This window comes from Euprymna scolopes, chromosome 33 (assembly GCF_053919585.1).
Source record: "Euprymna scolopes isolate OS-2025 chromosome 33, ASM5391958v1, whole genome shotgun sequence".
Taxonomy (NCBI): domain Eukaryota; kingdom Metazoa; phylum Mollusca; class Cephalopoda; order Sepiida; family Sepiolidae; genus Euprymna; species Euprymna scolopes.
Window position 1 is genome coordinate 32447065 of NC_136514.1, and position 15937 is coordinate 32463001.

The window sequence follows — 15937 nt, forward strand, 5'->3', positions numbered from 1 at the left end:
CTTTTTTTATCCCATACAAAACATATTGCCACTCGAAATGTAAGGGACTACTATTTGATATCATTTCTACAGGGGCACAATATAGGAAGTTGAGCAGCAAGATGTCTGTTTACATTACATTTAAACTTCTGCATTTCTGTGAAAATAATATCTATTGTATTTTAAATATATAACTTACCCAAATGAAATAAATACTTAATAAATACACAGAAAGTAATATTGTGCTACATTGTTCAAATATAACAAAATCACACTATAATAGTCTTTAATGTTGGGTTAATTAATAACATTTGTTAAGTTAATTATGAAGTAAATAAAGAAACCCTACCTTTCTTCCTTAAATGAGTTCATACTGGAAGTTATATTGACGATGACAAAAGTAAACAAATTAATTAACACTTAACATTTTTTAGACTTAGCTTTTTAACACAAAAATACACACAGATGCATCTATTTACCTGTTTACAACAGGAAGAGAGAAAGACACGTCACATATGCACCTTTATAAATACAGTCAAAGAGGAGATAACTCAGAGTCGTCCAATCCTAAAAACATATGTTATCTCTTAAGAGACAAAGGGGGAGAACTCTAGGTTTACACAGGAATCCCCAATTACCAAGGCCCAGAAGCCACTCGAGGATAAGGTTACCTAAGTCCTTACTTTACTGAAATAAGCGTCAAAGGGAGACAACTCTTCAAACATTGAAAACCAAGCAACATTGATAAATTTCCAATATTTAATTACTCTTTCAGTCCATCACCTCTTGACAATGTTTTTTTTTTTTTTGCCTTTGCTTCTTTTGAATGTTTCCCTTTTTTACGTAATGTTTTGTTGATTTCTTTCTCTGATGAAGAACCACTACATGTACAAATTACGAGTTCCTTTCTCATGCTGTTACAACAATGATCATAAATTCTTGCCTTCAGAATTTGTAATTGGCCTTTTTCAAAGCATAATGCACGGATTAAATGATTATACAGACATATATATATATATATATATATATATATATATATATAACTACTCAATTTACTCGCATAAAATTAATATATGAAAGCATAGATTTATGCGTAAACTTTAAGTATTTACTTCAAAAGTGCTCAATACGTAGGTAGAGCTAGTTAGTAAGTTATAAAGTGTATATGGCGATTAAGCTACACTGAATATTCCGCGTTTCATCCACTCTAGGATTCTTCAGGCTTATACGCATAAGCTTGAAGAATCCTAGAGTGGATGAAACGCGGAATATTCAGTGTAGCTTAATCGCCATATACATTTTATAACTTACTATATATATATATATATATATATATATATATATATATATATAAACACACACACACAGACATATTAATTAAGAAATAAAGAACTAAAAACTATTATAAAGTGTAATAAGAACTTAAAAAAAAATCATATTTTAAAAAAATAATTTAATTACAAAATTAAATTCTTATTTTCAGAGATCAACTCTCTGTATTCTTTGACACAGCAATAGTAAATGAATTTGAAAATAAACACCAAAATAACCAGTTTGTCAGATTTGAAGAGCATAGAGAATATTGAGCGGATGAGTTTGACACATTGTAGGATGTTGTGCGAAATGTAAGGGCTATTCGCATTGCAAGTCTCTCAAAAGTTAATCTTAACCCAAATTACTTGTACTGCTGCCATTCTGAAGATTTGACTCTTTCTTGCTTGACGAAACCGACTGCAAATGATCTGTTCTCTAACATTTTTAGTTTTTATTTGTTTTATTGCAGTAAAACTTGGTCGAATTAGTTCCAATCTTTGGTTCTTCTCTGTTAAAAATTCACAGCAAGGTTTGCTAACTTGGCCTCTTTTAAAGACACATTTCGCAACTGTGGCTTTTTCTGAAGCAGTTTGGCATTTAAAAATTATATTTGGCTTTTTTCAAAGCATAACATATGAACTAAGGAAAAGAACGGGCAGAATATTATACAAATTATTTAATAAAATAAAGAACTAGAAAATAGTGTAAAGAAAATATTTTAATGTGTAAAAAGAACTTTGAAAAAAGTCTATTTAAAAAAAAAAAATATTTAATTACAAAATTAAATCCTTATTTTCAGAGATCAACTATGTCCTTGTCTCTATTCTTTGACGCAACAATGAATTTGAAAATAAATACCAAAATAACCGGTTTGTCAGATTTGGCGTACACAGAATATCAGCCCACACGAAACACAAATAATCAACTACAATTATATTTAAAACTAGCAGAATCTAAATAATACAAATAATCCGAAGACTCCAAATAACAAATAGTTAATTTTTTTCAAATAATAAACTGTACATATGTAACAGAAATACATTACAACACGATGATTTCCCTGTTCAAAGAATCTAAAAAATACAAATGATCCGAATGGTCTAAATAATCCAAATAATTCACTTTATATGTGCAACACGTACGATTTCATCTTTCCAGCATATTTTATCATCTTGTTTTTATTTTTCAGAGGCAAGAATATCTTCACCGTGAATTACTTCAGTTGGAGAACAAGTTACCGAACATCCACCTTGCACGGCGCCGACTGCCAACCATATGGGGTGGTGCCAGTCTGCTACAAGCTCATTTGAACATCATGGGAGAACTCTTATCGAACACTAATTGGAAGTGGGATTATTATGTCAATCTTAGTGAATCTGACTATCCAATCAAGTAAGGAAACCGACTAATTGCATTTGATATGGATGAGTTCGTTTATGTAATTATTTATTTATTTTTATTTATTTATTTTTTTTGGAGGGTTTGAGCAGCGATATTTGTTCACATTATATTTAAATATTTGCTTATTGGTATGGTTGAGGAAACAGGGAGCAGGGAGGGAATTCCAAAGGCAAGCAGTCCGAGCCAAAAACCAAGAGCTTGTCTTCTACCTTAGTAGAAGCAAAAAAAATTTCCTTGCTTTCTCAACAAGTCTAGCACCAGGTGCAATTTCCATGAACAGAGTGTCTTTCCAAGAACTTCCGATCTGTCAGAATTACATTACAACACGATGGCTTCCCTGTTCAAATCGAAGGTGAACAAATACTTTTTATAAACTGTCCTCATCACTAATCAAATTTTATTCATTGCATCATTTTCAATCCTTTTATAATATTATTCATCATTCAACTGACAATCGATCTCATTAATTTTTTGGGCCTGGATATGACCTTAAACTATATCCGATGGTGAGGCCCTAGCTTGCGGGTTTTAGGGAGTGTAGAGCCACCCTTTAATTGCCATTGCTCCCAGGTCCACTTTGACCTGAAGTGGTAGTACCTGTTAGAGTCCCAACTATGGGTTAAATAGAAACTGACTTGAAAAAAAAGCAAACAAATATATTCTAGTAAAAAGTTGTTCTTCAAAATCACTGGCTTCGGCATTAAATAACCTGAAAAGAGTTGATATGTCACAAAACAAAAACAACTAACCAGTAATCTATCATTTTTTTTTTTTTTTTTACTGAACCCTTTTTATGTGTCGTGTATATCTGTGTTTTTCACTTGCATATTCTTTATCTTTTGTTATAATCAAATATTGTCATTCACTTTTTACCACTGTGCGATTCCAATAAAACCCATGTCATCACTCCTGATGAAAAACGCATGGCGTTCGAAATATTAAATAATGTAACAGAGCATGGAAGTGTGTATACAAACGCATGCGAAATGGCATCACTGTAAGGAAAAGGACTATAAAAAGAAGACGATCATGTTAGATGTTCATAGATGACGTTTGAGAGCATGTAAGAGAACACAATCCCGTGAGAGACGTCACAACTGTAACAAGAATTCACATGTGATCGGAAAATGACGAAAAAAATGTTGCTTAAAAAAAAAAAAAAGAAGCAAGTTGAAGTTATTAATTAATTTATTGCTGACTATTATCCTTATCTTTATTATTATTCTTCGTCAGGTGGTAACCATGACGGAGTTCCTTTCCCGTCGCTGTTACCACCTGATGAAGGCCAGAGGAATAGTTGGCCGAAACATTGTGAAACAACAACTAATAAAGATGAGGATAGTAGTCTGCAATAAATAAAATTAATAAATAATAATCATCTCAATAATGAATTCCAATATAATAATATATACAAGTTAAAGTTCTTTCCTATTCTTTGTCTACTTTGTGACTGAGGCTACAAAGTGTTGGGTAACGTTACAATAACAACAAAAAAATTAAAAAGAAAACATTGTTTTTATGCTTCAACTAAAACCCCGTACTATCTTAAAAATATATCTTAAGATGCATATATGCAACATCAATCATTCATATGCATATATATATATATATATATATACATACGTACTAGCATTTCAGCTCGGCATTGCCCGGGTGTATGGAGGTGTATGTTCAGCAAAAAAAAAAAAAAAAGTGGTCAATTTTTTTAACTTTGACCCGTATTATGACCCCTTAACATTTATTATTTTGGGCTCAAATCAAGTTATTAAGTTAGATCCATGCCTAAGGAACCTTTATCTAAAATTTCAAGTGTTTAGACCCAAAATTGGCAGAGGAGTTTGGTAGAGTTCTCAAATGTCAAATCGTTTAACTTTGACTCCTTAACAGCCAAATTCTAGCTGAAAACTGATTACAAAGATTTTCTCTAATTTCAGTATCCTGTATATCAAATTTTGAGTCTGCAGACTTAAAATTGATAGTTATTGCGTAAGGGAACTGTACACACACACACACACACACAGAGACAGACAGACACTTTCACTTTTATAGATATACTAGCATGGGTGCCCAGCGTTGCCTGGGTGTTTGGAGGTGTATGCTGAGCAAAAAAACGGTCAATTTTTTTAAACTTTGACCCGTATTATGACCCCTTAACATTTATTGCTTTGGGCTCAAATCAAGTTATTAAGTTAGATCCATGTCCAAGGAAACTATATCTAAAATTTCAAGTGTTTAGACCCAAAATTGTCGGAGGAGTTTGGTAGAGTTCTCAAAGGTCAAATCGTTGAACTTTGATCCCTTAACAGCCAAATTTCTGGCCGAAAACAGGTCACATAGATTTTCCCAAATCTCAACCTTGTATATCAAATTTCGAGTCTGTAGACTAAAAATTGACAGTTATTGCATAGGGAAATGTACACACATAGACACACACACACACACACTTTCACTTTTATAGATATATTTAATACCATGTAATTTACATGGGCCAACATAATTTTATTTTTATTTTTTTTTTTTTTACTTATTTATTGTCCATATCGTTTGTTTGTTTTCTTTGATCTTTTATTTCTTCCAATTCTTACATAATAATCTAACTTTTCTTTTCAGAAAACTCGAAGACTTGGTGGCTTACCTCACACAGTATAAAGCTTACAATTTCCTTAAAACCCATGGGCGAGACACGCCAAGGTGAAATTACTTACCGTGATATTTTAAATTGATTCCTATTCATTTTTTTTGGTTTTGTTTTGTTTTCAAATTGTTTTAATCGTTTCAAAATTTGGTGTTTGACCATTAATGCTAAGGATGACCTTCTTCTAAGCAGAAGGTTGTGCGAAAATAGAAAAAGATGTAATGATAAAACGAAAGGAATGATTGAATTAAGCTAAAAAAAAACTAAGTGGCCGACTATAGTTAAGGGCGACCGGAAGGCTCCCTTTTCATTAGCTGCTACACTGAGGTGCAGGGAAAGGAGGATGGCACTACCCAATTATATGGATCACCCCACTTACCCTTGATCCTCCCCTTATAATGCTGAGTATTTAGCAAGAAGGCATCAAGTACCATTTTTTTTAAGCTTTCTTCACTCAGTAAACAAGATCCTGAGCAGAATTAATACAGGGTGACCCCCCCCCCCAAAAAAAAACGGGCCCCAACAATAATTAGGCCCCGTTTCTTAGTGCTTTGTCTGAATGAAATGAAACTTTGGTCATAACTAGTTTATTATATTCAAAACATCACATCAAAACACTAGGGTCTTTGGTCTTTTTTTCTCCAGCATATGTTCTAGATATACTTTCTATGATTTTTGTTTTTTTTTGTGGGGAAGGGGGGTCACCCTGTATAATCACTTACGTGTTTGTATATGTGTGTTTCTCAAATCTATGTGACTTACACATTATTTTTATTAACTAATTAATCAGAGGGTTGTCTCAAAAACACTCAACTTTCTCTTCTGTATAAATTGCTGACACAATTTTCCTCGCATGGCAAATTTATTGAGTTGAAAAAGATGGGAGTATGGTTAAAAAAGATGAGATACAAGTTAAAAAAGCATTTCTTGCAAAGCATCAACTGTTTTTTTTTTGTTTGTTTTTTTAATAAACTTCACAAACTAAGGTACAAGATTTAATTTGAAATTTAGCAATTTTCAAAGTGGACTTTTATAAACTTTACCAACTAAAATATAAAAATTTAAATTAAATCTAAAAATTACTTTGAATTTATTTTATGTTATGTACATTTTGCTGCACTTTAAAAAAGAAATTAGTTGAAAATTATATATCTATATCATTAATTGCAAAATAATAAATTTAATTTTTTAAGCTTACTTAATATTTCATGTAACTGCTTTATTGGGATGACTTTAATGAGATTATTTAATACAGGGTGACCAAAAAAAAAAGGGGCCCCCAACTATAATTAGGCCCCGTTTCTTAGTGTTTTGTCCGAATGAAATGAAACTTTGGTCATAACTAGTTTATTACATTCAAAACATCACCTCAAAACATTAGGTTCTTTGGCCTTTTGTTCTCCGTTCTACAGCATATGTTCTAGATGGCCTCGATTTAGCTTCGTGCATTTCTTGAGGTGCCGCATGAAGTTGTCCATGACGTTCTTACAGACTGATGGCTTCCTTGAGTTCCGTGATGGTTCTGGGTTTCCCTGCATAGACTCTGTCCTTAAGATAGCCCCAAAGAAAAAAATCTTGGGGGAGGGGCTTAGGTTCGGGCTATGGGGTGCTCACTCAAAATCAGTCTTGAAACTGATCACTCGGCCTCCGAAGTTCTCTTTCAGCCAATCTCAGGACAGGTTTGAGGTGTGAGAACTTGAACCAGAACTTGCTCATGAGCGACGGATAGATGGTCTGGAGCTCACTCTTGAAGGTTTTGAGGACCTCCACATACCACTCCTTGGTGACTGTCACTGCTGCGCCAGATTCTTTGATGAAGATTTGTCCGATGATGCCTCTGGCCGAGATTGCAGCCCACACCGTGCACTTAGGAGAGTGCAGGGGCTTGGTGGCTACTTCATTGGGTCTAGAGGACCCCCAGAAGACATTTGTCTTGGAGTTCGCCTTTCCATCAAGATGGAAGTGGGCTTCATCTGAGGTCCAAAGGAGGTTGAGGGAACTTGGTGTCTCCTCGATCTTCTCGACTGCCATAGCCCTCCTCTGCTTTTTGTCTGAGGCTATAAGGGTCTGCAGCATCTGTATTCTGTATGGGTAAGCCCTGATATCGTTTACCAGCACTCTCCTGCAAGTCTCACGGGACATACCAAGGGACTGACTTCGCTTACGCACAGAGCGTTTCGGACTCTGCTGGAGAGACTCTCTCACTCTTTCGACCAGCTCGGCTGTTCGCTTCTTAGGACGTCCTGAGTGGCTTGGATGATTCTCTCTGGCAGCATTGAGGTTTTCCACGGTCCCATACTTCTCAAAGTGGTCCACCCAGTTCTGAATTCTGCTTTTGGATGGAGCCTTTTCACATTCGAACTGACGCATGAAACTGTCCTGGATTTTCTTAAACGGGCCTCTCTTGTAGTAAAATTTAACACAGTGTATTCTTTGTCCCAGCTCCCACTGGGGTCTTGGTGTACTCATGGTCGTTGATTCTGCGATGTCCTGTAAAATAAGGGCAATCAGTGAATAAATAATGGAGATATCACATAATGTGTACACGGGGGCTGGTCTTTTTTGGGTCACCCTGTATTCCTTGCAACTGCTTTTTTGGGCCTACTTTAATGAACTTACTTGATATTCCATTGCTTTATTGAGCTTTATTGTCAGCTTTACATAAGTATAATAAATTTAATCTGAATCCATCAGACTCGGTTTGAATTTATTTTGTTTTGTTTTATTCAGCAAACATTTTGGGGCCTGCTTTATTGGGTCTACTATACTATATAGGACATCTTTGGTTGGGCCTGAATGAATTCCTTCAGGTGTAAATAAATGAATATAACGGCATAAAACTAAAATTAACAATATTTTTAAAATCATTTACATCATAATTCAGAACATAAAGGGTTAATAAAGCAAAGAAAAAAAACAACCAAACACTTTATTGGGCCTGATTTCTTGAACCTACCTTATTAAGCATGCTCATATGTTAGTTTGGAAGCCAGGGTACTTGTACAGTTTAATCAAGACATTAAAAAATGAAAATATCGAAAAAAGGTTATATTGTACATATCCGTTATGGAATGAAGTTCTCCGAAAAAAAAAAAAAAAAAAATTCACTTAATTTCATCAAATATTTTTTTTTTTTTTTTTTTTTTTACAGCAGAAAAAAGCATTTGTCATGATACCGAGCAAAAGGTTCAATTTTTAGGAAGAAAAGCTAGTCTTAATGGGGAGGGAGTGTCAGCAGCTTAACTGGAGTTATCTCCCTGTGGCATGTTTAACAAATTCCATAATGGCTGACTTCAACACGCTCTCATAAAAACGTGTTTTTTCGCTGTAAAAAAATAAATTACTCTATCAAATTAAGTGAAATTTTTTTTGGGGGGAGGGAGATCCTCAGTCCAAAACAGATACGTACAATATAACCTTTTTTCAATATTTTCATTTTTTAATGTCTTGATTAAACTGTACAAGTACCGAAGCCAATTTTTAAAATCGGTCTGACACATGTTAGCATATAAAAGCATTCCATCCATCAGAACGATGGAGACACTCTGACCGCCCTAGGGGTGATGGATGACTCAAGCTTGGAATTTATTTTAAAATGAAACTGGTTTGTATAGTCAGCCTCATTCTCTTGTCCGAACCAGCCTGATCCAGTGGCAGAACAACTGTAGACCAGGTGATATGCAGCAGCTGCCGGAAGTATCGACATGCTGCGACATACAGTGCCTAGTATTCCCAAAAGAGTCACCCATCTGGTACTGGCCAGGTTTAACATTGCTCAACTTTGGTGGTCTAGCAAGAACTAAAGTGTCAATGTGATTACGCTCTATGCCAGCATGTAACTCCTACATTAAACTTAATAGGATGATAATGAACCGATAAGATGACCTGATCAGAAAGCCTTGATTTTTTTTTTTTTTCCATAACATTTTCACTCCCAAACAAGGCACATCGCCACTTTGATGTAGGTGGCTACTATCAGGGACATAAGCTACAGGGGTACTATGTAGGGAGTTGGGCAGCAAGATGTCGGTTCACGTTACACTTGAACTTCTGCATGTCAGTACAGTTGGGGAAGCAGGGTCCCAGAAGAGAGTTCCAAAGTCTAGCGGTTCTTGGGAAGAAACTATTGGAGTAGAAGGCTTTCTTACATCTAGGGATCTCTACTGTGAAGGGGTGGGATTTAGCTGTTTATCGGGTCTGTCGAGGGTATTTACGTCGAGGAAGTACAAGTGCTTGCAGTTCATCAGAGCATTCACCGTTAAAGGACTTGTAGAACAGGCAGAGGGATGCAACATTTCGTCGATGGGACAGAGGCTGAAGCTTAGATGACAGTTCAGGACCTATTAGGTTGGCGACTCTCTTTGGGACCTTGTCCAGGAGTGAGAGACTAGTAGCAGATGCACCAGCCCAAATATGACAACAATACTCCATATATGGGCGAATGGTGGCCTTATAGAGGTACAGGATACGTTCGGGCATTAGTAGCTTTCTAGCATGGTAGAGAGAACCTACCTTCTTCGCAGCGGTCCTGGTAATACTCTCAATGTAATTGTTCCAACTCATGTTTCCTGTGAACGTTAGGCCGAGGAGTTTAAAAGATGTACTTTCAGATAAAGAATCTTTGGCCATTGCTATTGGTGGTAGAGAAGGTTTCTTGTAATTATTGAAGGAAACCAGTTTAGTCTTGGCAGCATTGAATGTGACCATTAAACCCCCCCCCCCCCGCACACCTAAAATATTGGTTTTTCAAAAAAAAAAAAAAAAGAAAAAAAGTGACATGAAAAGTTGATTATGATAAAACACGTCCCTTTAGTACAACATGACCCATGTAAATGTTGATGTGTCAAATAATTTTTTTTTTCTCACTCTTTTATGACAGGTTCATCCAGAAGCAAGGCCTTGACCAAACTTTCTTTGAATGTGAAAATCACTTGTGGCGTGTGGGTCCGCGGAACATTCCAGCTGGCATCCGAATTGATGGAGGCAGTGACTGGATTGGAATCCACCGAGATTTCTGTGAATATCTTGTCAATTCCAAAGATGAATTGGTCACAGGCCTGAAACAGTTTTATGAATATACGTTACTTCCAGCAGAGGTAAATAAGGAAATTTATATCTGTGTCAAGATTAAATGGAAAAATGTATTAAAATAACAATGATTAAATTAAATTGAGATTTTAATATTATTTTGTAATTTTTTTTATGATTTTTGGATTATTTCGTTTTTTTTTTAAATGATTTTTTTGATTTTTTTTTTTTTTTTTTTTTTTTTTTAGTAAAAAGACTTGATTCTTGTTCAGAATTTCCCCTTTATTAAAAAACAAAAAGAAAGAAAAATTTCTATGATGTCCATATCCTTGCTGAAACAAAAATATCCTATTAAAAAAAATCACATCTCCAAAACAGCTACATGGTAAACAGCTGATGATTCTAGTTTTCTATTTAACAATTTACGTTTTTGTTTATTTTTTACTGTTGTATATAGTTGAATTCCTTTTTGTAAGTCGGCTTTTGCAGATGCTAAATCTGAGATATGTGTAATTTAGTAACCCTAGGAATTTAAACTCTATTTTTTTATATTATTTTATTATTATAGTTTTTCATAAAATATGCAAAGCTTCTTTAGACTATATATATATATATATATATATATATATATATATATACGCACACACACATTCCAGTATGAGTGTGATAAAATTCTATTAAAAAAGATTTTTTTTCCCACTTTTCTATCTCCTTGCGTTGATTAAAATCAAGACATAGATTATTCTAGAATCTTTATATTTCAATTATCGTCATAGCATTTCACTCCATCTCAAGATCCATCATGACACAGTCCAAGGCAATTCCCAGGTCCATATTAGAGCATGCCTTGCTTAGAGGGACAGTCTGTAAGAATGCGTGTGATAGTCTGCATGTTGGTACGCAGGGACACCGAGCGTCTTGGACACATCCCCACTTGTCCAGGTTATTTCATGTTTTTGCAATCTTTGCTCCAGTCCGGCTGAGTGTTACCCACTCTTTCTAGGCATGTTCATGGCCTGCAGGGAAGTCTTCTTCTGGTGCTGGAAGAGCCTCATTGTTTTTGACTGATACATTCAACCAACACAGGCGGAAGAATGCTGGTGTTGTTCGTCTGAGGTTGTGATATAGAGGCAAAACTCTTTTGCAATAGTAGTCACTGCGGCACTTCATGGTGTCGAAATGGGTGATGGTGATTGTCGTTGCTCTGCTTATCACTCACTGCCTCTCGACAATCAAAATCAATTGGATGGTATGATTAATGGAAATGTCCAAAGTATAATGCGTTAGGTGTCTTTATAAGAAATAGACATTCAGGGAATCTTGTTCGATTGGCATCTAATGACTGTGGATAAAATTTAATGTAGATATAAAATATCTGAATTTTTAAATAGTTGTGCTAATATTATACCTTCTGAAACTCTTAAAAATGCTCCCAAAGAAACTTAAATGCAGAGAATTTATTGAATTTTTAACACCTATTAAAAAATTTCACAAAAATGAAAAGTATCTGAATTACCCTATTTGAATAAATTAAACTAAATACAGCCCACATTACCTACCCTTATGCCTAGCAGCTGTGTTCCAAAATTCATAATGATTGGTTTAAGAGTAAATCTAATGCATACAAAGATTAATATTGGGATGATGAATCAGAATCAAAAAAATTTGTGCCTATCTTCCGATGCCAAAAACGATTCCGTTAATTGTCATTTTTTAAAATCTGATTTTGTTTAAAGCAGAATATTTCACTGCTGATAGTAAAGATAAAATAATAAATATTTATTGATTTTAAACTAATAAGTATTGAAATAATAAGTATTGAAATAATAAGTATTGATTTTAAACTAATAGTAAAACTAAAATCTATAGAGAATTTTTACGTTCAATAAATATCTGCACATTTTACATGTTTTTACGGCAATTGGGGAGAAAAAAATGACGACACTTTAGTTAAATATTTAGAGATTTATAAGAAAATTGGAATCAGTAATTGCATCGGAATTGGGGGAAAATATTGAAATCATCTCATCACTAACAAAGATATACACACAAACAAACAAACAAACAAACATTCCTTAATCCATGGACTTCCGAAATCAATGAAGTTTTGAAAATTTATACTTTGACTAATATATATAAAGGCATTACCTCAGAACTGATTACCTGCAACTACAACATGGCCATCTTCAAAGCTAATGTCACAGATGCTTGTCATAAGCAGTCGTCATAAGCTATATTTATTAATCATTCAATCCTCTCATAATATTCGTCATTATTAAACTCGCAATCTATATACCTCATTAACTTGTATCCTAAATTCACTTTGGCCTTGATAAGTGGTGGTTCATTATCTAAAAAAAAGAAATAGAATTTTGAACAGAACTCTTTGTTTAATTCATGAATGTATATTGTTCTCATTCTTTCAGCTATGACCGGGTAAAAATGTAACATGTAGTATTATATCATTCTTAGTTATTATCACATGTGATAAGGATCGAACCATCAGTTGCGGAAAGAACTGAAGTTTCCTTTTAAACAAGCTTATTAATTGTATATTTTCATTGTAGGGTTATGTTCCTTGCATTAACCAGTCTATTTTTCATAAAAAAAATGTTGGCTAACGCAAGGGACATAACTCTAAATACACTACTTGTTATCTCCCTTAGGTCAATTACACCTTTCAACAATGTGGAGGAGTAATATTTTCGTTTTCAAAGAAGCGAAAACAAAATCCACTTCGAAATAATGAAATCGTCACTTAAGAAAACATTTATTTGCTATTATATATATATATATATATATATATATATATATATATATATATATATACGTTTTATTTTTTATTACCTTATCTTTCTGTTAAGTTACATTATTGTTTCAGCTACTTGGCCGTTTTTTTGGCCGTCTTTAGCATCCTCAGACTTTTACAGAAATGTTCGCTATTTTGGGATGATCCCAAAATAGCAAACATTTCTGTAAAAGTCTGAGGATGCTAAAAACGGCCAAAAAAAACAGCCAAGTAGCTGAAACAATAATGTAACTTTACAGAAAGACACGATAATAAAAAATAAAACGCATATTTGCTCTACAACGGTATTGAGCACTTTCTTCGGTTTTTATTAATTACCATTTCCACTATATATATATATATGGGTTCAAGATTTTACTTAAAAATTGGTCAGTATATTCTTATTACTATTGTAACTTATATTTGTGGCAGTAATTACAAAATCAAAGTTTAGAAAGTTTATATTTAAGGAGAAATATAAATTAACAAACGTAAAAGTATCGGATGCACTTAAAGAATCCCTTTTTTAAAATAATTTTAGATGGCGTTTGCTTTGTATGTTGCAATAATGAAAACGAATTATCACTGACCAATCAGAGAGCTTTATATTAAAATAATTTTTATAAAATTCTTCCGGTTTGTGTTCACCTACTTCAAAGTCAACAAATTCATTTATAAGAATGCCTAAAACTAAGGAGTTGTCAATAGATATTCATCAAAAAATCATTCATAAGCACAATGATGGAAAGGCGTATCGAATAATATGAGCAGAACTTAATCTACCACTTTGTACAATTGGAAACGTTATTAGAAAGTTTAAAAAACCTTGATGAAGCTGTTGTAAATCTTCCAAAATGTGGTCGACCAAGGAAATTAAACGAAAAAAAATCAAGATGAGTATGCAGAAAGGTACAAAGAAGGTGGGATTGATGTGAGCAAGGATACAATCAGTAGAGCTCTAAATCATACAGATTTTGTTTCAAGATCTCCAAGAACATTGTTGAAGCATCAACATGTCAGATCACGTTTGAATTATGTTAAATCATATGAGGAGAAACTCCAAGAATTTTGGAACAAGGTAATCTGGTCAGACAAAACGAAAATCAAAATCTTTGGAAAAAAACACAACACAGGTATGATGGAGAAATGGCTGCCTACAACAAAAAGCATTCCGTTCCTACAGTGAGGTTTGGTGGTGGTTTTATTATGGTATGGGGTGGTTTTCATTCTATGGTACTGGTGAATTAGAAATCATCAATGGTAGAATGAATGGGCATTTGTACAGGGATATTCTGGAAAAAACCTCCATAAATCTGCTGATTTGTTGGGACATAATAGCAATTTTGTTTTTCAGGATGACATGGATCCCAAATATACTGCCAAACTAACCCAGGAATGACTTAAAAATAACAAAATTGACGTTCTTATTTGACCCAGTCAATCTCCAGACATAAACCAATTGAAAATTTGTGGAAAATATTAAATATCAATGTTCACAAGAGGAATCCACAAAATAGTCAACAACTAGAAGAGTTCTGCAAAGAAGAATGGCGCAAAATACCTGCAAATCTTTGCAAAAAAAAAAACATGTGTGCAACTATAGAAAGTGACTGGAAGCTGTTGAACAAAACAAAGGCTATGCAGCTAAATATTAAATCAATGTATCCAATACTTTTGCGCTTGTTAATTTATAATTTTCTTTACATATAAACTTTCTAAACTTTGATTTTGTAATTTACTACCCCAAATATAAATTTTTATCATTATTTGAATAAAAACATCTTAAAATAAGACTAGTAGTAGGAATATACCGACCAAATTTTAAGTAAAATCTTGAACCCTAATTAAAGTTATGAAGAAAAATGTAATGTATCCAATACTTTTGCATGGCACTGTATATATATATATATATAGAGAGAGAGAGAGAGAGGAGGGATAAAAACTAAATTTTTATCATGATTACAATAAAAAAAATCATTAAAAAAAATTTTCTTTGTTATCAGTTGTTGGGAAAGTCATGAAATCACAGCGTGAGTTTGTTGCAAGAAAAATTTTTGTTATTGTTTTAAAATATTCTATGCAAAATCTTTTCAAGATAAAATCCATTGAGAAATATGGAATCATTAGGTAAAGAACAACGAAGTATTCAAAATAACTGTCCATTTGGGCCATATTGGATAACGACCTAATGTTTACAGATTTAAAATGTATATTTCTTAATAGATTCCTCCTATAAATTAATATTTAACAAACAAAAGAAAATTTAATGTCCGCACAATTTTTTTTTTCTCACAATAAACTCATGTAGAGATTTTGTGACTTGCCCAGTTGTTTATTATTGAAAAATAATTATTTATTCATGAAACTTACCTTACAATTAGTATTTATTCATGAAACTTACCTTACAATTAGTATTTATTCATGAAACTTACCTTACAATTAGTATTTATTCATGAAACTTACCTTACAATTAGTATTTATTCATGAAACTTACCTTACAATTAGTATTTATTCATGAAACTTACCTTACAATTAGTATTTATTCATGAAACTTACCTTACAATTAGTTGGGTTTTTTTTCTGGATTATTTGTCCAATAATTATTGTACTTTCTTTGTAACAACAAAAAAGAATATTGTTTTTATTTTTTTTTTCAATTAATTTTTCATTTGAATTGCCTTTGTAATAACAGAAATAATATTTTTTCATTGAAAAAATTAGCCATCGTTTGTGGATCTAAAAAAATTGAGAAACTTTCATTCGGCACCTTCGATATTTTACATAAACTGGCT

The 15937-nt window shown here is 33.3% G+C and overlaps 1 protein-coding gene across 1 annotated transcript in view; it reads left to right on the forward strand.

Moving 5' to 3' along the window:
• The window catches only part of LOC145258188 (xylosyltransferase Oxt-like), a 545527-nt gene that overhangs the window by 515496 nt on the left and 14094 nt on the right, over positions 1–15937 (forward strand). The window contains exons 6-8 of the mRNA XM_080116075.1: positions 2483–2685; positions 5305–5385; positions 10209–10425. Of these exons, the coding sequence (XP_079972201.1) occupies positions 2483–2685; positions 5305–5385; positions 10209–10425 (501 nt within the window). The remainder of the gene's footprint in view (positions 1–2482; positions 2686–5304; positions 5386–10208; positions 10426–15937) is intronic.